The sequence below is a fragment of the Cygnus olor genome, chromosome 14, assembly GCF_009769625.2.
Source record: "Cygnus olor isolate bCygOlo1 chromosome 14, bCygOlo1.pri.v2, whole genome shotgun sequence".
Classification (NCBI taxonomy): Eukaryota; Metazoa; Chordata; class Aves; order Anseriformes; family Anatidae; genus Cygnus; species Cygnus olor.
The window spans coordinates 3,169,163-3,194,113 of record NC_049182.1 but is presented as its reverse complement, the minus strand read 5'-3'; the positions used below and the strand labels follow the sequence as shown (position 1 = coordinate 3,194,113).

The 24,951-nt window shown below is 40.6% G+C and overlaps 1 protein-coding gene across 1 annotated transcript; it reads right to left on the bottom strand.

Moving 5' to 3' along the window:
- Positions 1-1,967: 1,967 nt before the first annotated feature.
- Positions 1,968-24,857, bottom strand: SEC24A (SEC24 homolog A, COPII coat complex component). Its single transcript, XM_040574007.1, has 23 exons — positions 24,703-24,857; positions 20,165-20,677; positions 18,843-19,010; positions 17,074-17,151; positions 16,599-16,765; positions 15,826-15,998; positions 14,245-14,347; positions 13,317-13,443; positions 12,914-13,023; positions 12,411-12,523; positions 11,431-11,549; positions 10,734-10,789; positions 10,220-10,426; positions 9,784-9,904; positions 9,071-9,229; positions 8,395-8,568; positions 7,827-7,937; positions 7,272-7,447; positions 6,991-7,128; positions 6,275-6,379; positions 6,038-6,130; positions 5,378-5,481; positions 1,968-5,009 (listed from the first exon to the last, which is right to left on the bottom strand). The coding sequence occupies exons 1-23, from the start codon at positions 24,773-24,775 to the stop codon at positions 4,895-4,897; spliced, it is 3,303 nt and encodes a 1,100-aa protein (XP_040429941.1). The 5' UTR covers positions 24,776-24,857; the 3' UTR covers positions 1,968-4,894.
- Positions 24,858-24,951: the final 94 nt, after the last annotated feature.

The following is a 24,951-nucleotide window of genomic DNA, read 5'->3' as shown; positions in this document are numbered from 1 at the left end:
AAATGGCGTCGCGGCGGGAGGCAGGCGGGAAGGGAGAGAGCAGTGATGGCTGCGGGCGGTCTGAGGGGCCCGCGCCTCACGGCAGCCTTAGGCGGCCGCACGGGGGGACAGGGGTAGAACCCCCCCCCCCCCGAATTTGCCTCACGCCCTGGTTTTAGGCGAGCTGGCAAAGCCATTTTGTGTTCCATGAGGAGTATCTGCTCAGCAACGCAATATAGAAACACGCGTGAGACGTTCCTCATCGTAAAGAGATAAAAGCATTTGCTGTATAAATGAACATAAGTGCCTCTAACCAAAGAAGTAGTCACCTAACACTCAGAAATAGGAAGCAAAAGAACTAAGTTATCCTCATCCTTGTTCAAAAGCAGATCATTCACTAAGCTGAGGTCAGAGAAGCGTGCCACCAATTTTAAGACTGCCGTGAGACTTTCAGCACAATGTTTTAAACCAGAACATCAAAGCCGGCCTTTCACCCTAGATCTCCAGCATTCCTCACATAGAACAGCTTCGTGCATTCAGGTGTAGCTCAGTGCTATTTTTTTTTCAAGGTTTTCTATTGAAAAAGCCTCAACTAGTGCTGTGTATCTGAATTTAGAGTTTCTGGGCACACTAAACAAGAAAAAAGAATACACCCTTTATTGTAGTGGCAGGAAACAAGTGTTCACATTTACATGAAAGGAATACACAATGTAGGAAAATCCCACGTAGAAGACTGTTAAACAGCACAGGAAGCTCCTCAAATCATATTCCCAGTGGATGTATCTGGGAATACTGCACTGTTAACACAATACGCAGCTGAAGGGATCGAATACACAAAGCACAAACACAAGGCAACATGGATCTCTCTAGGATTCCAGAATTACCCTAAGATTATAAAACAGGGAGCATCTTCGGATCTTTCTAGCCAGGTACAATTGTTATATTTACATACAATAAAAGAGTCCATCACACATCTACTTGTGTGACAAAGTGATAAAACTGGGCCACAGTATCTTACCTCTTAGCTGAACATTCAAATAGTAAGCATGCATAGCATTGTCAGAAGTACCTGAAAGCCAAACCCCACGAAGGCAGCAGCATGGATTCTTTCTATCAGTACAACTAATTACCTTCACCATCCTTGACACTCACTGAAAGATTTACACTCCTTAACTCACAGGGACTGTAACACAGGGACTCCAACCAGAAGCAGGACTCATCTTCAAGATGCTGTACTTGCACTTCCAAAGACCGGCAGTTGGGAGTTGGACACTGAGCCACAGCTGGAGCATTGAATTCAGCAGCAGAACAGGCTGTTACATTCATCAGGGAAAATGTAGTGCTGACACGTCCAATCAGTAATATATCTAAGATACTAAGTGATTTAGAGAATGATAGAATTCTGTATTCAAAAATTTAAGTACATAAGTCAAAGAACCAGGCTTGTGCATTACCTTATATATATGATGAACCAGAAGCAGTGATGAGAGCTCAAAAAAAATTGGCAAACATAAGATGGAATGACTCTCACAAAAAGGTGTTGAAAGAGGACGTTAAATGAAGATATAAGATTACCTATAATAAAATTAATCACCACCTTGGGAACACTGCTGAAGGCAGGCTAAATTCCAACCATCAATGTCACTGGCTTGAGACCAACTTCCAGCCAGATGGCAGGGTACAAATATGCTGGAGTATGGTACAGATGTGGGCTTACTGGAATAACAAACCCCAAGATAGTACTAAACAATAATGCTGACTGACAGAGATGCTCTGGGAGGACAAAAAGAGGCCAATGACAGAAGGAAAGCTTTATTCAACTGAAACTAATTTTCCTAAAAGTTCCCTCTCAGTTTGTATCACTAATGTTAAAGTCTAAGCTAAAGGTATAATATATCTCTTGCTAATACATACTATTTATCTTGATTGATCAAATACAGTATTTTATTTTTATTTATAAGAAAGGACTGATGGACTTGCATGAGTTCTTTCAATTAATTTTATTGAGTAGCCAAATCTGATAAATTAGCACAGATAAAATAAGCATTTGCATGTGTTACAAATGACTTTTTACAGGAATAAAACAGTGAAAATTACAAACTGTAAAAAGGAGGACAAGTAAATCCTGTCTCAAATTCAAAATGGGGAAGATTTATAACTTCATACTGAAGATCAAATGTCCTAGTTCAGAAAGCAAAGATTTAATATTACAATATTATACACTACTTTACAAAATTAAATTTACTGTAAGGATTACATCCATAATAGTAAACAGAAGCTTAAAATCACATTTAATGGTCCCTTACTTAATAGCCATTTTGCATCTTTGATTAAATTCTGTTAAGAAATTAAATCTAAATAAAAGTGAATCATTCTAGTTATTGCAAAACAATCTATGTGGACTTAGACTCAAATATATTAAATTAAAACAATAATGAAAGCAAAGTAAAATGAATGGTAACAATGTTGGCCGAACACTAATGTGTCAAATACAGAAATAAGTTTAAAAAAAGTCCTCAACTAGAAAAATAGAATACATTTGCAGTGGTAGAGTTGTCTTGCTGAGATCTAAGTACCAGAGCCACTCCTGCCTGTTGTTGCAGTTCATCTTCAGTGTCCTTGTTTTTCAATGGTAGGTAAAAATAACACATCATAGGTAGCTTGTGTGTTCATCTGTCCTGTATTGCCCTTACAATACAGCAGGCTTTTCCCACTGCGAGGGAATAAACTAACAAAGTTCATTACAGAATTTCTTCTAAGATGAAAACAAGTGATCCACTCCAAGAGGGTTCATCTGATTCTTGTTTATAAGATTTTGCTCTGTAAAACTTAGGGACCCTAATTAAAAGTTAATTGCCACAAACACTGATATCTTCAACCATTAGTCTGGTGTACATAAAGTAATGAAGTAATCTCCAACATTTATGTTTTTTAAAAAATTACAGGGTTATTATAGCAAAATACAGTCAGAGTAAGAAACAGACTTTGGGTAGGCTGGTAGATGCAAGGATGACTTTCAACATCCGAGCAATAACATACCCAAAATGCAAGTTTTACATGATAAACTATGCAAGCGCATAGCTTCCATTTATAAATGAAGAGACTCCTTCTCCCAGGGAAAAAAAAGATCATACTGCCAAAACTTAAAAAAAAAACAACCACATCTCTCCATTCTGACTAGAAACTGTGCAATTTTCTGAAAAGCTGTTCAAGTAAATATACTCCTGTTTGCTACAGAGACAGCAAACAGTGAAGCTTAAATTGGTTCTACAATAGTCTTTTCACACTATTTTAGACATTCTCTGAACTTTACCTTCTTGTGCTCAAGTGAAAAGACCAATTTCTCCAAAGAAACTCCTCCCCTGAAGTAAGGCAACTCCTGACAATCAAGTGTAGCTACAGCCTGTAATGGTAGCAAATTATTACCCTACCATGTCCTTTGACATTTCTATCACCAAGCGTAAGCTAACTAGCCTGGTCACAGTATGTGCTTGACCACTTATTTATAAATGTTTCACCTGTACGCTTCACTTGCACCAAGAAGTAGATTTTGCAAGAACGATATCGCCATTAAACAAAAAAGTAAAACAAGATTCTTCCATACAAATGTCTTCCATGGGCATACAGATACAGCAACTTAAATACTCTTCATGATGCTAGCTATTGATAACTCTTTTGGAGATCACTGATACACTTTTATAAAATTATCTAAATATTTTTGTATATAAATTTTCATTTCAAGTCCAAGGCCAACTTCCGTCTGTAGCTCTGGCAGGGATCTGAGAGTACATTTAAAGCTTTTATTTGGTGCACACTGGCTTTGGACCTAGGCTCATTAGGCAGCTGCAGTAAAGAAATCTTGGAGAACTTCAAGTACGTCTCAAACCATAAAGAAATCTTTAAATACAAAATAATGTTTTTGTCTTTGGAAAAATAATTTATTTTCCAATTTTAGTGTCAGAATATTGAATGTGGTCTCAAACCACTAGGTTTGAAGTGCCATCACACAAACGCACTTCGTAAGCACGCTAAATTTCAGGGGCCTAACATTCAGCTATGTAAACAAGAGCCCAAAGTCTACTAAACATATATCCTGGGATAACCTTACTTGCCATTCCCCTCCCACACCATTCACAGGCTGAAAGTAAGAAGAAAAATTTTACTGAAGAAAAACAAAGCTTGCCATCTATATAAGTCTACTTTTGCTGCTGACTCAGCCACTGACTTTAATGTATCTCATATAGGGCTCACTCCTCCCCACTATTTTTAAAAAAAATTGAATACTGACTTATTAAAAGCTTTCACAAATTAAGCCATCTTGTCCATGTTAAGCTTACCTTGAGTCCTATTAGCCATAACCCATTCCAAACACTGGATTCTAAGTTTCATAAAGTATTTGTTCGTTTCACAATGAACAGTTGTTTCATTGCTACTTTAAGCATTTTTAAGTTGAACATCGAGATGCTCTGATCACTGGATGCACTTATAAAGAATTTCCCTGCAAATCATGATCAGTATTGTGAGGTTTTTATATCTAGCAGCAAAAAAAAAATGCAAGGAGTTACGGAAATATACATTTTGAACAACAAAGAACTCTTTATTTTACAAAATGTATTTCACCTTTTCAGTATTGCCTTTGTAAATGTACTTCATGCTGCAACTACTTACAGTAAAAACATGATTTGCAGCAAAATAAAGGTGCTCAACCAGTTCCAATAGTTTGATTTTTAAGGTATAATGTATAGTTGCACATTTGATTCTCAGATGTGGTCCTTTATTTGCTTTAGTTCGTTGAAATCACAGTGAGAACTTCTCATCGACTGCCTCAGGCCACAGATTTAATGAGGATATTATAAGCACAAGTGTTCTTTACTGCAAAATCTTTCCTTAAAGAAGTGAGCCAAAGGCTAGCGTTTCATTTATTCACTTGCTGCTGTATATGAAGGAGGAACTCATAGTATGATAAGGCTGATTCTGTTCTGTCTTCAATCATATTTTGCAGAAAACTTGATTTCAATGGGCTGTCATCCCTTCAAAATGAAAATAAACATTTGAGTGAAATAAATATTCACCAAGATCTATCAATGCATTCAGAAAGTTACAGATCAAGTGCAAGATGTGCTCAGAGCTCAAGGACTTATGAAAAGAGCCTTTGTGATTAATCCCAACAAGTACTCTTATCAGTATTACCTTCATCCGACATTAAGAAAGGCTAAATGTCACAGAAAAAGTTAATCTGTGAAAGTTATAAATCAAAGATGATTCATACCAAGTCATATCTGCTGTCAAACTTGTTAGGCACAGCATACACCATTGATAAAACTCAACTTCAGAAAGTACAGTATATGATATCCAAGTATGTACTGTAAAAGGTCTTGAAGACTGTTAAGACACTTACTTTATTATATATAGTATAGGAAAGAAAGGTCTCTGTTCTCTCAGCCAAGAAATGAAAGCTATTGTTCTGATGGATTCTGCAGTTTCAAGCTCTGGCAGATGTGTCTGAGAAGCAAGGGGTATCATTAATACATAGCAGTATACAATACCAGCAGTAAATTCAACACTTAACAAAATAGCTCAACTCTATCCTAATCAGGTGTAAAGAAACCCTGGACAGAGGAGGCATTCTGTGATGAATAGTTTCACTGTGGTCTCCCTTTAAAGGGCTTGAAACAATCAAATGCACTGAACAGGTACCGGCAACTGCCTATCAGAATAGTAATTGCTGAGTTGTGATCAGTACTGTTTTTTTCACAGAAACTGAAGGTTTTCCACTAATCCCCTGTGCTTACTATTCCCAGATATTCCCAGGGTGCTCCCACTGTTCTGAGAAACTTAATCATTGCCAGCCTATTCCTACTGTGCTTTCATGGGATGATCCAGATTAAAGTTTCAGCCTAGAGAAATTCCAAGAGACACAACATTTTGTTTCCTTTGGACCTGGATTTATAGTGTGTAACAACTAGAGGGCTAATATTTCAATATAGTATTTCAATTCCCATGAAGATAACATTTTGGCTGCACTGTGCGACTGGTAGACAGCAAAACAAGCACGTACCATGTTCTGTGGTATTGAGCCATAATTTGGAACTCCAAGGACTTGGCTGATAAAGCTCTGCCCACAGTTCTTCCCAATCCACAGAAACATTACCTGAAAGATAACCAGCAATAAGCAAAACCTCAAACAAAACTACACCTCGTTAGTCTTCTACATGTTTTGAGCTCTCAGAAAGAACACAAAGTAAATAAAAAATTGGAAGAAAAAAATTTAAATCAGCACCACCACACAACTTACAGAGCCAGCATCCATAAGGTAAGCACCATCCCTACTCAACTTCTCCACTGACAGCTGGAGAATGGGTGGCTGAGGTATAGTTCTGTCATTTATGTTAAGAGCTCCCTAAAGGAAAAAAAAAAGTACAGTTCACATCTTGATGCAGTGAAATGGGCACAAAAATAGAAGGTTAAGTAAGGTTAGGCTGTCCTATGCTGAATATTGAAGCTGAATCCCTTTCCTCTAAGTTTGTTATAACTCAAGTACATAATTTAATAGTAAATCTCTTGATGTTCTATTTAGAGATGAATACTTCAAGTTTATCTTGATCAGTATTGATGTGATTTCTGAAATTATTCAGGCTCTTAAACACCCTGTTCACAGAACTACTTTGACATTTTAAAATAAAGGAAGCAACAAGGGGGAGGACGACAAAACATCTGTTATACTATCACAACATACATACAATTTATAGTGCAAGATAAGACAGGGCAGAAATTAGGAAAGAACCTTTCCCCATCCACCCATTCCCAAAGAACAGCTTCTCACCAGAATTCATCAAGCCTATCCCCAAGTAACAAAGACATAAATGAAACAACTGGGAAAATGAAACACGAAATCTGAGCTACATAGCTTTAATGTGGAAGACTTGTGAGGTTTAAAACAGATTTATTTTCACATCATACAAATCTATGGGACCAGACACAATCAGACCACATAGCAATGCAAATACTCACCTCATCTGTGAGATTATCAACTCTGTACAAACTGGGATGTGTCATAAGCATGAGGTAAACGAGGGGCTGGTTTTTCACCTGACACATGGTAAAAATGCGTTCATCTAAACGTGCGTTTGTCCCAGTTTGAAATGCTTTCTGCAAACAATCAGGCATTTAATTTGACCGTTAAAGAAAAGTGAGAAACTAAATTCAACACAGTTTATTTACTTTGCACATGCTCTTTTACTTCAGGTTGACATTCCAAGCATAGACAACTATGCTCCTCTTCCACGGCTTACCTGTTTTAAGAGTGCCAGTACATAAAGTGGGAAGAGCCGTAGCGAACTGGGGGCCATCAGACCAGGCTGTTGAATGCTTAGGACTGACGAACGGTAAGCAGATAAAGAGTCTATCACTGCGTTGACCAAAGCATCTCGAGCATCACTCAAGGTAGCAGAAACTGATCGGTCCACAGCTTAAAAAAAAAGTATAAGGCTCAAGAAAGGGGCTTTTCCTCCTTGTGTAGGAAGTCACATAAGTTAACTCTTCTCATTTTAACATATACTCCCATGCAGCTTAATTTTTCACTACACTACTGTAGAAGTCAAGATAAATGATTCAGAAAAAAAGCCAAGGACCAAGGGGTTTTTTGATTTAAGTATTACCAACCAAAAGTATGATGATGCACCAGACTAAGGCCAGGTGACTACATACAACTATACTGATATTTTACCTAAGCCAAGCATTAAAAGCAGAGAGAATCGTTACTTCTGATGTAACTTCTCAGAAGATTACTGGATGATATCTCTAAAGCTTTTAGCATACATATCCAGATGAGCTCTTATCATTCTTACCCATATTGGCTAACAGCCCTGTGATAGCTTGTACATCTGCCCCCGCATAGACGTCACTCAGTGTTGTCACAACAGGTAAGCACATCGTGTGGACACGAATTCTTCTTTCACCTGTCGAAAAAAACCCACAACTTTGTTTTTTATGAAGGAACACAAGGATGCCACTGTTTATTCAGTAAATTTTGCCACACTTAAATACTTTCATTAATTGGATAATTTCCCCATTAACACTATCAGCTGATCTGTGTTAGACCAATAAGCAAAAAAATAAGATTCAATCCCATTTATCATACAAACAGTGAACCAGGCTGTTTTAAGTAGCTTTTAAAAACTGTTAGTTCTCAGTTTCTAGGCTAAGTCCACCTATTTGCAAGCCACAGTAAGTTTCCCAGGAAACTTCTTGGTCTGGAAGAAGCAATAACATCAACATGCAGTAACACATCACATCTACTGCCTTGAGACTAGATAAAATAATTTGTGACTCCAACTGAATTACAGCTTATAAATGTACACAAAAACACTTAACTGAATATAATTAGTTTCAGCTAACACTACCTACACATCTTACCTTTACTGGATGTGTACAGAAGAGCTGACTGAAAAGAAACAACCTGCATATCAGTAAGGCTCTCTTCTACTGACATTTGCACGGCATATCCTGCATCTGGGTTTACATTGGGTAACGACAGCAAGTCTGTAGATCTTACGAAGAAGTTCCCATGGAAGGTATGAATGGAAAGACCTACGAGATAAGCATTATACCAAGTAATATTTTTTTTCAGTCAGATGTGAACTACAGATGCCATTTACCCATCCAACACCCCTGTTCTGTATCAGAACGTTAAGATCCTTCTGAATAAAATAAAGCATATTCAGAAAGGTAAATATTCCAAACAGATTACTAATCTGTAGAATCCACAAAGCCTAGCAGAAGCCAGGAATTCAGAAATCAGCGTAGAATAACAGCAAGTCTCTACATGATGAAAGAAAGAGCAGCCTGGAAAAAATTCCAGTTTTAGCCATTATAAAACACAGAATTTTTACTGACACTTAAATTCCAAATACAGTCATAAAAATGGTCCAATTCCTGGTACTGAGTTTTACTTTTCTAATCTTTGTCTTTTATCCATTGAGGTTTACATAAAAGCCAAAATATTAATCATATGAATCAAAACATTCCCAAGCAACAGCAGACACTATCCCCTGCTTGCTCCTGCCCCACCCTCAAAAAAACACGTTCAAACCTTTGGTGCATCTTATCCTCATGACAGCCTCAAATCCAATTTTTCTAGTTAAATATCGTTTCAACTCCTTTTGCAGTTTCTCCACTTGGACAGGGTTGTGTTTATGATGGTAAGATTGGTAGTAATAGACACTACCTGCCGAGTATCTTGATATACAACCTGAAACAAAACCATACAACAGCAGAGTGAATACAGTTGTTTTTAAATATACCAGTGGAATGTGATATTACTTTTAATTATTAAACAGTTCACACCTGCAAATAGCTTTGTTACACTGTCATAGACCTGCATACAGAGACAGACATAATACAACTATATATTCAATTATGTATAGAGGCATGAAATGGCCTGAAATTACAGGTACTCTGTCACTCAGAAGTCTGGTTAAATGGAGAAAAAAATAATTAAGACACTAGTAAGCCTACCCTAATGGTAGGCTTAACACTGATGGCTGGAAGGCAGAAAGAAAGAAAGATTTCAACCACTTATACCAGGACCACAGAAATCCTGACTCACTAAGGGGAGAATGTGAAAACAGTTATGCTAAATCAGGAAAGACTGAAATATTGCCTTCTGTTCAGTGCCACTGCTCAAGGATGAATTTGCATCTTGATACACTAGATTTGTTCATATTCTAAATGCTAATATAGATTTTGTGTATTTGTGAAGAAGTTTAGGAGTTAGATGCCCCAAAACAACTTCATAAGACTTACCTAGAGAAGCTAAGTCAGAATATTGTCCACTAAGAAGAAATAAATCCACTGCAACCTGTTGTCCTGAGCAGTCCAAGGCTAACTTCTTGTAAAAGTCAGTTGATGGAGTCAGATGTATGTCCTGTTCACGCACGGGAACATTATGACATACAAAGAAAATTCAGGATTCACGTATTTATTACTTGTTTTCAGTGACACTAACAATTGATTTTTCACCACTGATTTTAGTAACATCTTTTAAAGAATCAGGTCACAAATCTACATTTACAGTAGTTGCTTACCGTCCCCCTTCTCTTCACTGAAGTAGTTAAAGGGTTAACCCAACAAAAGAACCAAAAAATTCACCTAGAACAGGCAATTCCATAGCCACACACATGTACAGAACAGGACTGTCAGTTCTCTGAATCTTTTTTTTTTTAAAAAAAACTTTTCTAACCTTTGCAGTTGCTCTTTGGTTCGGTTCTTCTCGCGATTTCAGTGCTCCCATTCCCACAGATGGAAGCTGTGTCTGGAAGACAGAGATTCTACCTCCAGTGGGGGACATCAGTTTAAAGGCTGCCTGTAATGCAGGCCCGAGAGCACTCTGAGTTTCCAGGGACTTGGTAAACATTTGTGGCAAGGTCCTCAGTAGATCCTGAATAAGCTGCAATTTAGAAAATAAAAATATTAAGACTAGAGTCTTAATAGCTTTTTCTTCATAGAGAAGATTTCTGAGTGTATATAAACATGTACTAATACTGCCAATATTAAGGTAGTAATAAAAAGCCCTAGAAAAGTCAAGTATTGTTTTGTTTCAGGTTGTTAAATTTTTATGGTCAAATAAATAAATTAAAAGACTTTTCCCCACCCCAAACTTGTCATTTAAACATAGATATTAAAGAGTATTTAGTAATCCACAAACTATCAAGCATACTATGTGAATGTCACTAGTTATTCAAGGCAGTTCTTACCTCTTTATTTTCATTTAAATTTACTAATAAGTTTTCTGGCATTGGTATAAATACATCTGGAAGAAAAAAAAGTGTTAGGTTTTTTGTTGATGTTTGTTTAAAAAAAATCTTTCCTGAATTGTATTTGCCAATCATTACTTCTATTGAAAAAAATACAGTATCAATGTGTAAATCCATTCAAACATTGATCCACCCCCAGCATACCTGCGGCTAGAATGGCATTTTAGAATAGCAGTCAAAAGGCTTGAAGGATAAAGTCTACTGAGTAAAAATGCATAGAAGATTGTCTAGTATTCATTCCACCCTGCCCCTTAACATAAGTGAAAGGTAAATTGACAGTAAAGGCAAAAGACCATCACTAAGCATTAGTCACTAAGAATCTACCACAATTTACCAAGCATCATTATTTCAATTACAATCCTAACAGAAATTTAGATAATTGTATAAAAAACTAGAAGTTCGGAAAGCCATCTTTGTTTTTCAGAAGGCTGTCTTCATGTTTTTAAGTCATGAGCAGCCACAGCATTGCTCAGACATCAGGAGCTTCAAAGGAACCCACATATATGCTACTTCTATAGCCATTACTAGAGAGATTAATGATCTGATCTAGAAACTCCCACCAGATATATTTTAAAAAGGCTGTCAAAACCAGCCATCGTTAATAGGTACTAAACACAAAAAAGTTCTCTCTGCATACCTTCAATATCTGAAACTATAAGCATCTGAGGCTGAGAGAGACCTTCCTGAAGACTGTAGAAATGGATTGTGCTGTCAAATGTGATGAAGCCTATTTTTGTTCTAGTATTCCCGGGAAGCCTAAAAATCAGACATATGGTGTTCAGCAAGATGAAATTTCATTTCTACAAGCTTTTTTTTTTTTAATTTAAAACCACATCCACTGCACCTGTCCAACATTGTTAGCAAGTAGTTAGCTTAACAGCTATACTGCAACAGCTTGACTAAATCATTCTGGAGGAAAAAAAAAGGAGCTCATAGTAGAATCACCCAGCAGACATTCAAGATTTTTTTTAAGAGGGTAATAAATGGATGAACAACACTTAGAAAGAATAACTGTGTTTGCAGACACAGCAACAGGTGTTTGTAATTTTAAGTTAAAACCTTATTTAGAAGTTCAGCATAGAAGCCCCTTCAGAAAGGAACGACACATAAGAATCCCAAAGTGAGTTATCTTTCAGCGTTTTCCAACGTTAATCAAGTCGAAAGCCGGACATCAACTCTACTATATATCAAAAGTAATATAAAGATACAGAAAAGAAACAAGCTGCAAATACTAAGCCGGATTTATGTACATTCAAATAGCACATTTAAAAAATGAAAAGTTAATTAGATGCATGCATAAATTCCAGTGAATACTCATCTAAATTTCAGCTTTTAGAAGTTATAATTCTAAACACATCATTAACATGATGCTTATTCCTCTTTGGGGTTGGTGAAGAAGATAGAAAAGACCCAGTCTGAGAAGTGCCTCAAAGTTACCTTATATACTGGTGCAGCTGCGATAGGAAAAATGACTACAGCTTTATACTATATTTCCATACAACACTGGCCATGGCGAGCCAACACCAGGAAACTTTTCTTACAGACAGGAAGCATTAGCATGTTAACGTCTATCACAGGTTTCATAAGACCAAAAAAAAAGACATTCTTTTTACTTACAAGTCAAGATTGTCTAATAAGGTCTTGCAGACTGTATTCAAGTATCCTGTCTCTATTGCATTATGAGAGACATCAAATACAAAGAGGTACACAGGTGGCTGAGGTGGACGTAGCTGAACAAAGAAAAGATTGCCTTTAATTGTCAAAGCGACATTTATTAAATTGGTTTTATTCTACTGCAAGTTTAAACTCTATTAGAGCAATGTACAGATGACATAAAATTTCTAAATGCATTTCTCTTACTGGGTGATTCTATAATTGTGGTTTTCTTTCAAAAGACCCACAAACACCTACATATTCTAAATACAGAACTATGAAATCATAAATATTTATAAATGATATCCTATCTGAAGTAATGCTCGAGTCTTCTCAGATGTACTCGTTGAAGCAGTAACTGCTATACTAAACTGGAAAGCACCCCCTATAAAAAGGTTGTGTTTTTTTTTTCCTCCCAACTTCTCTCTGGAAATAAAAACTAAGGGAGAGAATAAGTAAAACCGTACCATGTATTCAGATGGAGCCATAAACTCAATAGTAGCATTCTGGACTTCAGGTCTTTTATGAGGTTCTCCATAAACTCTTGTCACAGGGTTATACATGAATTCTTCAGGAACTGTGCAGGTAAATTAATACATTATTACTTCAAACTAGTATTAGCTGTGCTACATTTTAAAACAAAAATATCAACTCTTTTGTGCCTGTTGGGCAACACTTCTTGGAAAACTATATATACTAGGTAGGAAAGCAACTTTGTCACCTGGCCTACCCTGGGAGACTGGGTCAGACTTCAGCACAACAAATGACGAACCCTAGTACTGATACAGTCAACAATATTACCATCTCAAAGGTCAAGGTGGGAAAGGATAACTGTAACAGTTCAAAATAACGAGCACATTTAAAACCTACCATCATTCACTCTGTAGCACAAATTGCATTTCCATCTCCTTTGGTCTAGAAAGCTGACGAAAGGGTTAATATACGTCCGGCAGGAACGACATCTCACAATAGTGCTTGAAGTGACCACTGGCAATTGCTAGAAAAGAAAAGCTTCCCATTTTAAAGCATCAACACTGCAGCCATTCAACTACGATAACAACAATCTACACTGTGCTTCCTGGTTAGCTAGCTAGTCAAAGCATACTTGTTTAAGGAACAAGTATTTCTGCATCCACACAGCACTCCTACAAAATTCCTTAATAATAATACTGGTCAGAACCTAGCTCTAATCTATTTGGCTGCAAATGTTCCCTTTCAAGCCTCCAGTGTCTTGAATTTTGCATTTATAGTGCAAGAACAAACTCGACATTCAATGCAGGGCAAAGATCCCAGGAAAAAGTCAGCAATACGTATTCGGAATATCACTGAAGTTGTGAAAAACAGTAACATTTAAAAGATGCACTGCCAAATTCAAAGTCTCCTGGGTATCTGTGGACAGTCAAACCCCTTTAACTTTGTTAATGCTTAACTAAATTAAGAACCACTTGGTTTGGTATAGGAAATTAATAACTACAACTGTTATGTGACAAAATACAGCTATTCAAGTAGGAGTGGTATTTACATGAGTTGCCTTCTGTCACAGTCTGACTTCTGCGCTGCCTCTAAGGTGTTTTTTATTTTTGTTTTTTTGAGGTTTACAAAGGCAGGAGAAAAATCTCAGATAAATGACAGCAATCTGTGTGGAACAGAGAAATGTCAGTTACCGAGGCAATTTTTCTAGGCCAAGATCAGCGAACATAGTTGCACTTCTTTTCTAATCCCTTTTCTGACTTTGGACAGACTTTAGTGAAGGTATAGTTGATATTTCAGCATTTAAAGTTTTAGATATTTCTCATACCGATAAGTCTTTGAAAGGATGAAGCAGGAGCCCCAAAGGAAGTTTGGCTTTATTCAGTAAGGCCTGAGTTTGAGGAATGTTGGTCAGGGTACAGCGGAACAACCTACATAGAGAATAAAGGATTATTTTCAGTGACTTTCAGGTAAGAAAATGATAATTTCAGTAGTGTATAGTATCCTTTATATTTTCCAGAGCTGGTGACATCCATTCCCAGATAAAGTATCATCTCCAACTCTGTCACATAGTTCTGTTTTAGTCTGAGCTGGATCCACAGTACGTGCTTTAGTTCTTATGTTACTTTATACACATGCTCTTTATGCAGAAAAGTGTCATTTTAGTCACTTCAGTCAAAGTTAAGCCTAACAATGCTCAAAGTTGCACCAAACCTTTATACACAAAGCATTATTTTGGGGTAACTTTTTGAGGTGGCCTTATATACTGATCTGAACCAGCAAAGTTTAAAATAACTACAAACAACCCCATAGCTGTAACTTCAGACACTTCAGAACCCAGTGGTTTCTGCAAAGTGCAGTCATGCACAGTACTTTTGCAAATACACAAATTTTTATTTGTAATACAAGTATTTTGGTTACTTTCAATACAGAGGTCACGCGTGCTTCTGCATCCACAACCTTCTTGATCTACCTCACTTCAGTGAGTTAATTCCTATTTTAAATCTTCTCAATCATACTCATTGCCAGCTATATTGCAAACTTTTTGCATTGTACTTATTTGTAACTGCCTTGCAAACATCTTATTTTTCCTCATATTTCCTACGCAATTTCCTTGTACACTGTGAGGCAGGTTTAGAAAAAGCACTTAGTAGCAGCTGAGAACCCTAACAGGAGGATTATGACGGTTACATTATCCTCTTGTTATGGAGGACGGTTACTTGAAACACATCCCAGACTAAAATGAAAATAGCAGTCATTCAAATTACAGTGTGTGCACAAGATAAAGAAAAGGGCAAGCTCTGCTAACCGCCTCAATCTTGGCTCCAGAGAACGGAACACAAATCAATGAAATTTTGTAAACAGCAATGAGGTGCTTAACTGATGGAATTATCTAATTAATCGCATACAACTATTTTTAGATTCTAACAAAAAGCAACAGCAAGTGGAGACACGATCTCATAACACCTGCAGTAGAACATACCTGGTTAATTAAAACTATGGTACACATTCAAATACCACATTTTGACAATCTCTTAAGGCATTAGAAATCATTTCATAAATGACTTTTCTAAGGGATGCATGTGTGGCTTTCTTACTTAAGAAAGGAATGTTGCTCAAAATTGAATCAATGGCATTGGTTATAGTCTGACATCAGGAATTAACGGACTGTTTCAGGACTACGAAGTCAACAGTTAATAAGCAGATGATATCAGTGAGCTGAAAAGGGTAATTAATATTCTACACTGTCTTCCTCACTTCAAAATTTAATCCACTTACCACCTTTATCTTAACACACTGAAGCCCATTTTCAATGCTTTATACTCACAAAAATAAGGAAATATTTTTGAAAGTTACGTTTACAACTAGGAATTTATTTTGATGAATTATAGCAAATTGATAATCTTACTCTGGATTACAATTGAGCTTCTGGATATCTTCATGCAAGTTCGGGACAGGAGCCTGTAAGATGGTTGTAGGAAGAATATTTCTTTCTTGAAGAAGATTCACAGGTCTTAATCCTTCTTGCTGTAGGCTCAGGGAGCCCATAGATGCAGTTAAGTGATTAGTGCCTAGGGGAGGCTAGAGTCAAATAAAATTTCACAATTAGCATTGATTATTTGGATGAAACCCAGTTCATTTAAAAAGCAAACATATCTACCTTTCATTTTTTGTACACATTAACTGTGATCGTATTAAAACGGTATATTTAGAAATAGTACTTGTTACATAAACTTGGACTTTAGCATGTAACATACTGGAGGTAAAAAAAATAACTTATTTGCTACAAAACCCTTGAAATACAGAGGCTCAGCTGGCAAAAACGTCAGTCGTTTGCTTTGAAAGTTCAGGAAAAAAAATACTTCAGCTAACAATAGTGACCTGAGGGAAGAAAAGCACATCCAAAGCAGCTGAAAATTTTAGAAGATAAATATTCTGAGCAGATTTAATAATAAGACACTATAGAAAGAGCTGGCAAAATTTTTCCAGACTGGCGTCAAGTTGACAACAAAAGCATTAATTTCTGGATACATCTATCATCGTGAACAAGTGGCACGGAGAACAGGGAACTACAGAAGCAGAACAACATTGACACACAACACAGACTGTGGCATTATTATTATTTTTTTAAAATTCAAGTGCGTTGGGGTAGTAGTGAGAAAAAAAATACAAAATCTTTACCTGGTGGAAATGTTTTGATCCATCTGGATATTGCAAAGCAGATGCTTGCATTCCTGGTGCTCCAGGTGGTGAAGTATTTTGGTAGCCTGGTGGCAAGGCAGGGTAAGAATAGCCAACATTTCTGTTCATCTTAAGATTCGGGGGTGCAGGAGAAGGATGTGGGGTTGCTAGAAGTAGAGAAGACAAATATTTAAGATGAATTGAAGAAGTGCAGCTTGGTCAAAGCATTATCGCATCCGGAGGGCTTTTTGTTGTTTAACTTTTAAGTGTGAACCATTGACAAGTGCGGTTAATTTCACAAAATGTTAGCTCTACGATACTTGCATGCATATAGTCTGTCAATGCTTCAAATATATTTACTTTCAAGACAGACATTGAACAAAGTATGTCTGTACATAAATGCCTAAGCTTCTATCTTTCCTAAACTCTTAAAAATGTTATGTAATGGTAAGCATTTTTAATTCCAAAATCTTACCCATGAGGCCGCCTCCTTCTATTGCATCATAGCTATTTTGGACCGCGGACCCATCGCTAGCAGCAGATGTAGCATCACCTGTTAAAAAGGTCACATTAAAAAATTTAACTAGTTACTAAGAAGTTGTAATGAGGTAAATGAAAAGCAATTCTCTTTGCTGGATGAATATGGAGATTAGCGTAGTTTGGATTTACACTGTCTCAAGACAAAACTTAATTATAAATACATATCTTAGCTATTTCTCTCATGTACTTCCCCTGCTGAAATGACCTCTAAGGACATTCATGAAAACCCACAAACTTTTTGAAGGAAAACAATTAAAGTCTACATTTCTGGTTGAATGATCTGTTCAGATTACTTTAAATTAGGTATACTCCATAAATTCCAAGCTAATAGGCAGTAAAGCATGTCAGGGGACTCATCATTCTCATCAGAGGAAGGGTCTGTGTGCCAGCTGCAGTTTTCAAAGCATCTCAGAATGTAGGTACAGAGCTCCCTGAAATACTTTTTCCACCAAAATCACATGGAAACATTAAACTCCCTTCGCTTATACACTTTGTCCAGTCCTGTTTACCAAACACCAACAGTTCTGATATGCTCACATACCAGTCAAGATACAAATTCCACTCGAGATAAGAAAAACCTTGAAATTGAGAGTCCTCCCAAAGGACAACTTATTCTAAGCTTGCTATGTCTAAACATACAAAACCAAATATCAATTCTTAAAGGGAAGGAGGTACTCGATTTACATTGTATTATCATTAAAATCTTCAAAGATGACCCATTGGAAGGAACCTACTACATTATCAACAAGTAAGAAACAGTCAAACTTCCTTCAAACTAAACATTTCTCTCTCCAGAGCCCTGAAAACATCTCATTTCTGTACTATGAAAGGAGACTTTCTAAGCAAAAGCAGTTTCTAATGCCTTTTTTATGTTCAAAACTAAGCTAAATCTGAACGTACTATTCTTGCACTCAATACAGCTACCACATACAAGAAGCTGTCAATCTGAACATGCAAGGTACCAACAGTTTTGACAGAACAAAGTACCATATATATATGTAAAAATAAAACTGCCAACTACCACATCATCCCATTTAACATGAGCTCTAAGTGCTACACAACTGCAGGTCTGTTTGATACAGAGCTCTGATGAGTTCTTAAACAATGGCATATTTGTGCAGGCCCCACAGGAGACAGAGAAAATCAGATATGTCTTCAACAGCTGACAGCCTTCACAGCCTCTAGTAAGTACCTTCAGAAAAGGAAGGAATCCAAAATATGTTTCACTGATTTTACACAGAAAGAAAAAGCAAGGTACACTTATGTAAAACAGGCAACAACTTGCAGGGTTCACATTTAAGCTTTCCCTGCAGAATAAAATGATACAGGAATTAATACACAGAATATATTCTCCGCAGCAGTCAGGTATGCAAAGAAATCAGAACTTCCAGATCTTAGAACACCGAAAAGAAAAAAAAAAGATGGCCACTGCGTGAGAGACTGACATGTCAAACAGCACTTAAATATATTTCCAAGTGTTCATTATTTTTAGTTTATTAACAACTACCAACAAGAAATATTTTGTTCTTTCCAGATCCTTGCATGCTCCTTCCAGGTCCTTGCATGCTCCTTCCAGATAAAGCATTAATGTGCTGTATCAGTATAAGCTTTACTTCTCTAACAGAAGCAAAGTACTTGACTTGGTTGCACATCACAGCAAGTTGTAACGTCCAAAATCAACAAAAAGAGTAACTCATTTCTTACCGTCTTGATTTGCAGCTGAGTTTAGCAGAGACTGTGTATTAGGTGGTCCCGCTGTCAGCGTTGATGGCCTAATTAAAGGTGGACCACCAACTGGTGGGGGTCCTAAAGGTGGCCTTGGGGGAGGGTGGAGAGGAGTTAAAGGCTGAGTCACTGGTGGAGGTGCAGATCCTGTAAAGAGATTCATTTTTAGTTGAACCCCACTGAAAAAGTCACAGAAGACTTTTCTTACGAAAACATATTGATCAAACACATTCCTCTTATTCAAGCGATAAGCAGCATCAGACAAATCCTAATACACGCAGAAGGTTTAACAACTTCAAGTTGTTTCTGTCACACTGGGTTCCTGTAGCTGTTACTTAGGATGTTATTTATTTATTATGTTATGCTATTTACCCCTTTGTTGTTTATTACAATTCTTGGTAAGAATTTTAAGAGACACAGAAAGCATCCTCGTTTCAATTATGAATTCTGGACTTCATGAAGTTATAGTACAGCCCCACATCAGACAGAGTATAATGTACTAGAAGAGTCTAAAACAGATTCCTCCAGACAGGATGCTCATCTTCGACAAGCTGATGCGAGACAGTAACGTACAGATTGTGTCTGAGAGAGGCTGTCCGAGGCTGGGCATGCAGCTGGCAGACCCTTGTTCTAAGGATGAGCACCATCAGCAAAATGAGCTAAATTCATTTTAAAAGCGATCGCTGTTCTACAAAAACTTTACCGGGAAATTGCTCGGGAGGATTCACCATTGAATGTGTACAAGAATTCTATTCCATATGCCCCTTTCCAAAGTTTCTCATTTACCATTTTCATCATGAACTCCAGAGTACTAATTGCTTATTCCAATCAACTGTAATAAAATCACCCCAGCATAAAACAAAGAACTAGAATCAAGAGTAATGTCTAATGGGGCTAAAAGCATTTCATAAGAAAAAAGATTTGCTTTAACATTTTTCAACTGTGAAGTCCAGAAGCTCTCACTTGACTGAAGCACACAAATGCTTCGAACACCCCAAGGAATGGCAAAGGCCCACGGAAACATTACCCACACACAGCTTCCCAAAACGACGAGCCACTACTAAGGAATTACCTGCTTCAGCCACCCAAGCAAAATGAGATCTTGAACAGTGAATTTCCCTTTCTAATCCAAAGAAGTTACCCCAAATTTTGTGATGTGCATTTTCGCAAATCATCTGTTTTGACAATCTGGTACCCATGAGCAAAAGGCTGCCACAGAGTGAATTCTGTATACTTTTTTCTTAAAAACGATGCAGAGAAATTGGCGCTGGCAGCCAGTTAAAAAAAAAAAAAATGGTTACCTGGCTTCATAAAGCTGTTCTGAAGCGAGGGACCTCCCGGAGAAGCAGCATACTGATAACTTCCTGGAGGATTTGTATTTCCTGATAACGAGGGCGATGGCTGAGCTGACCCTGTCCCCGTCCCGTGAGCCAAGCGGCTTGTCGGCGTCCCGGCCGGGTGACTCACAGCGCTCTGGCTGTACTGCCAGTTTGAAAGCATCGGGGGGCCAGCACCGGGAGGAAAGCTACCAGCAGATGATACAGCAGCTGAGTTTTGCAACGCAGGCGGCGGCACTTGAGGTACAGGACCCGTTTGCTGCACTGGCGACCCAGAGAGAGGTGCCACTGGCGGTCTGTTGAGAGTCTGCCCAGGCCCTTGGTAACTGTTGAACTGAGAAACGTTCTGGGAGCCGCTGTAGTTGTACTGTCCAGAAGGCTGATGCGGAGGAACCTTCGGATGCGAGTACGATCCTGGAACTGCAGGGTTGTATCCCTGGGCATCTGAAGAATGCATCATCTGATTTTGAACAGGACCTAGGAGAAAAAAAGCTTTAAAAGGTCAGCGTCGTGCATTGCTGCTGAAAATGACACATGTTCCCGGGACTCTCCTTCCTCAGGATGTCATTAATCTCCACATTACAGAAGTCGTTTTTGTTTTTAAGAAAACGATCAGGTACAAGCGATGGAAGTAGTACTACAAGGGAAACGAACTTGACAGCATTTTGCTATCAACACTTAGATCTTTTAGCGTTTTGTTTTTACAGTAGCCTCCCAACCATACAGCTCACTAAGCGCTCCAGTGCCTGAGCAAACTCCACCCTCCCGGACCGAAACGCACACAACGATGCTATTTCCATCTCCAGCAACACCCAAACGCCAGCTGAGCGAGGAGGAGGGCACTGCCACGCGGCTGGCAGGAGCACAGACACGCCGGCTGGGAGCAGGAGCCGCCCTCACCTAACAGCTCGGCTCCACTTGAGGCTCGACACCAACTTCAACTTTAGCTTACGGCAAAGACACGAGCAGCCAATTTCAGCATAAGTCACCCTGCTATTTCTCAAGTGACAGAGTTAATCCATAAAGGTTCTGCAGCTAAATTTAGCAGGAGGACTACTCCTGCGCATACGGCTCGCATCAACAGCCAGCTGGCCAAGAACACGGAACGAAGAGCGATTTATCACGGAATAATTCACCGATCGAGAAAATAAACTTGATAGGCTGATGGTGCTTCTTATGTGTTTGTTGGGTGGTAGAGCTGAACTCAGTATTAATCAGCTGGAAAAAACAAACAAGGTTAATAAAACAGTAAATGGCACTGGAAGGGCTTCATCAGATTTCCACATCCACGGTTATACTCCTGAAATCAAGAGAGATCGTCCTTATGGCTTAGTCTTGTGATTCTTTTACTCCCAACCCTATCCTACTTTCCAGAATTAGTTAAGTTTCTGGAAGATAAAACGTTGAACCCAGAAAAACAAAAGCATTTTATTTTCCAGACCAGAACCCCCTGCAAGATTCAACACTTACGTTTTCAAAAGCACGCCGCAGAGATGAGCACACGGAATTACATTTCACATACAAGCGCTGCAAATAGCTGCCACCGGAATGAAATCCCACAATTTCATTTAGCAATAAAATAAAGGCAGCTGGTTTCTGAGCTACTGAAACATTCTGGTTAAACTTCAAAAGGGGAGAAGTTCACATTTCCAAGTGAAAATAACTTGGAACTCAGCACGTACACAACAAAATAAGCTAAGCAAGGAACACTGAAGTACCTCATTAGGGCAAATATTGCGAGTGCCATTCAGCTCGGCATTCCCTAGAAAGCCTCAGGCTACAGTTGACAGACAGCTGTCACCCACTGAACGCCGCGTGCATCTCCACACCGACTGCTCGGCCAAGGTGGTAGCCCTGCAGTGCTACTGACCTCACCCTGCCTGTTATTTGTGCCTACGAAGTCGACAGCGTAAGATTCTGTACCCATTAATCGTAATACGCTGCCTGCCTTTCAGTTCGGAAACCCGGTTATAGCCCACTGTCCCTACAAAGCTGCCCATAAGTCTCAGTAATTAATAATCCTCCATAACCAAGGGTGCCGAAACCAAAAGCTTGCAAACATGAGAATTCCTACGGTTATGACTCACCTCTGAAAGCCGCCCCGCAGCGTGTCAGGTGGGCTTCCAACAACCGATTTACCAAGTGAACGGTGAATTCAATTTGCCAGCCCTACAAGCGACTAAGGTTTCTTATGTAAGAACTGTATCACATGTCTATTGATACAACGTTACACTAAACGGTACAAAAGGTATAGAACAAATAGAGATTAATTGTGTAACTTGGTTATTCACCTTGGGGCAGGACTCTGTAGCCCAGCCAGGAATCATTTTTATGATACTTCGTGCTGTGATAAGTTAGATTTTTAAAGCAATCTTCCAAATTTCAACTTGCTTTTATTTTTTAAAGTCAGAAGCCCAATGAAAAGCCTCGATAGCCTTCGCACAATTCACGCTTTCAAGGCAGGCCTGCATAAAGCTGCCAACAGAGCCAAAGCAACAGCTCTGAGGGGCGTTAACCCTTCTCAAAGGCCTTCGCAGTTGCACAAAGACTTCTCAGAACTTGCTTTTTGCTGCTGTCAGGTGCCCATCTTGACCTGACCCCTTTAGGGAGGCCCGGCAGGCAGCACGCAGGCTCTCCAGCTTCCCCGTAGGCTGCTGCTCCTTTCCTGCGCCGCTCCCTGCGAGCGGGAATTCGGCACGGACTGAAGAGCAAGGTCACCTGCACAACAGCAAAGCCACCGAGCTCGGGACACCACGGACAGGAGCTAGCAACAAGAGCGAGGCCACCTCCTTAGCAGCACGAGACACCTTTATGTACATAAGGCTGTTTAAAACTTCTAAGAGATCGGGGATGGCACTGGAATACTTATGCCGGCTGCCCAGTGGTTTTAGGAAATGAGGGATCAAAACATCACCATGGGAGGCTACGATTCAAGCCACGTTCCCTGCCACGCAGAATTTCAGTGCCGCCTGCTCCCCGTGCCCAGGACGCTGCTTTCGCCCATCGCAACCTCCCCAGGGGGTACAAGGACACGCGCCCCCAGGGGCCGAGCTGGATTCCAGCCGAGCCGGGCGGCAGGAGCCCGCCCGCTGCTCCCAAAGCGGCTCGTGGCCTCGGAGCGCCACGCCATCACGCGAGGGGAGCGAACGGTCCTCTCGGAGCGTGTTTCTCCTCCTTGTTTACACTCCGCAGCTGCCAGCCGAAGAGCAAATCAACGAGCACCGCTCCTATTAAAACCCGCGTGAAGAGAGGCAGGGTGTTACCAGGCAACCCGCTGCTCGCTGCCCAACCATGTCCAGGTCGGCAGCGTGCGGTGCCGCTGCCAGAGCCGCCGCTGCCTCGGCCGGGCACACGCGCAGGGAGCTGGGGAGTTGGTTACCTGCGGACGGCGAGGGGAGCTGGCGGCTGGATTACGATTTGTCATTCTGCTGACAGCTCTCTTTCCTCACGGGCCGTTACAAACACCCTAACGGCACCCTCGGTACGCTCTAGATCGCTTTTAGGCAACGTTATTTTTCCTCTAATAGCCGAGGATCGCAGCACCTTCCCGACAGCGCTAAGGACGGCCCACACTCAAATAACCCCATTTATTCAACGGGCCAGCAACCCGTGCCCTCTCTCAAGCACACCGCGACTCCTGGTTCATTTTATTACCCTTTATTTGCGTAACTCTAGGTTTCAGGCCTTTGGTTTTCAGACACCTGACAGCCCGACGCCTCTCCTCCTCCGGCCACCTCCCAGAACTTCCACTGGGCACTTGAGCCAACTACAGCCAAACCAGCCAAAATAAAGCGATGCCAGCGTGTAACTCATCCCACTCGAGCGCCCCGTGAGCCGACGTTCCTCCTGTACGCTCCCTGCTTCAACCGCGAGCTCAAGAGAATGAGGACTCTTTTCAGCCTGCGTTTATCCGCTTCCCACGCTGCTGACCCTACGAGCAACCGTGCAGCTGTATAACACCGTGCTGTGATTTTTGAGAAGTTATAGACACGCTGCCGAAGAAAGAGAGGGAAGGCGAGCCAGCCCATTTAATTGCTCACACACACGGCAGAAAAACCGAAGGATCCGGTTATAACTGCCCGGCTCACGGGGCGCCACGAGTACCGAAAAGGAGAAGCACGGAATTAGGGAACGGGGTAGGGGGGGTGCTGCGGGAAGGCGAGGGGCCAGGAAAGGTTTCCAGCAGCCCACACCGCCACGGACGCGGCCCGGGCCCGCCCCGTGCCTTGCTTCCCGGTTCTCAAGGTCCCGCCGGGAGCTGCCCGGTCTCACCCCGGTGCCTCGCTCCCACCGGGGGTGGTGGTGGTGGTGGGGGGGGGGGGGTGTCCCGGGAAGCGCAGCCAGGCCCCCGGGCCGCGGTACCACGGCCGGGCCCGCGCGGCTCCGTCAGGGATTTGGGTACAAAAACCCCCAAAATACGCAAACCGAGAGCGGCCCACACCGCCCGCCCCGGCACTCCCGGGCACCGGGACGCTTCCCCCCCGCCGGTCCCGGTAGCTCACCGTTGCTGTAGGGCTGCCGCCCGGCGCCGCCCTGAGCTCGGCAGGCAGCGGCGGGCCCCGCGGGCTGGGCCATGGCTGCGCCCGGGCCCGGCTCGGTTCCGCTCGGCTCCGCGGCGCCAGGGGCGGGGCCGCGCCGCACCGGAACTACCGGGGCCGCCCGCCCGGCGCACGCGCGCTGCGTACACGTGGCACTTCCGGGCAGCGCCGCGCTGCGGCAGGGGGGAGGCGCTGGGGGGGGGGGGGGGGGGT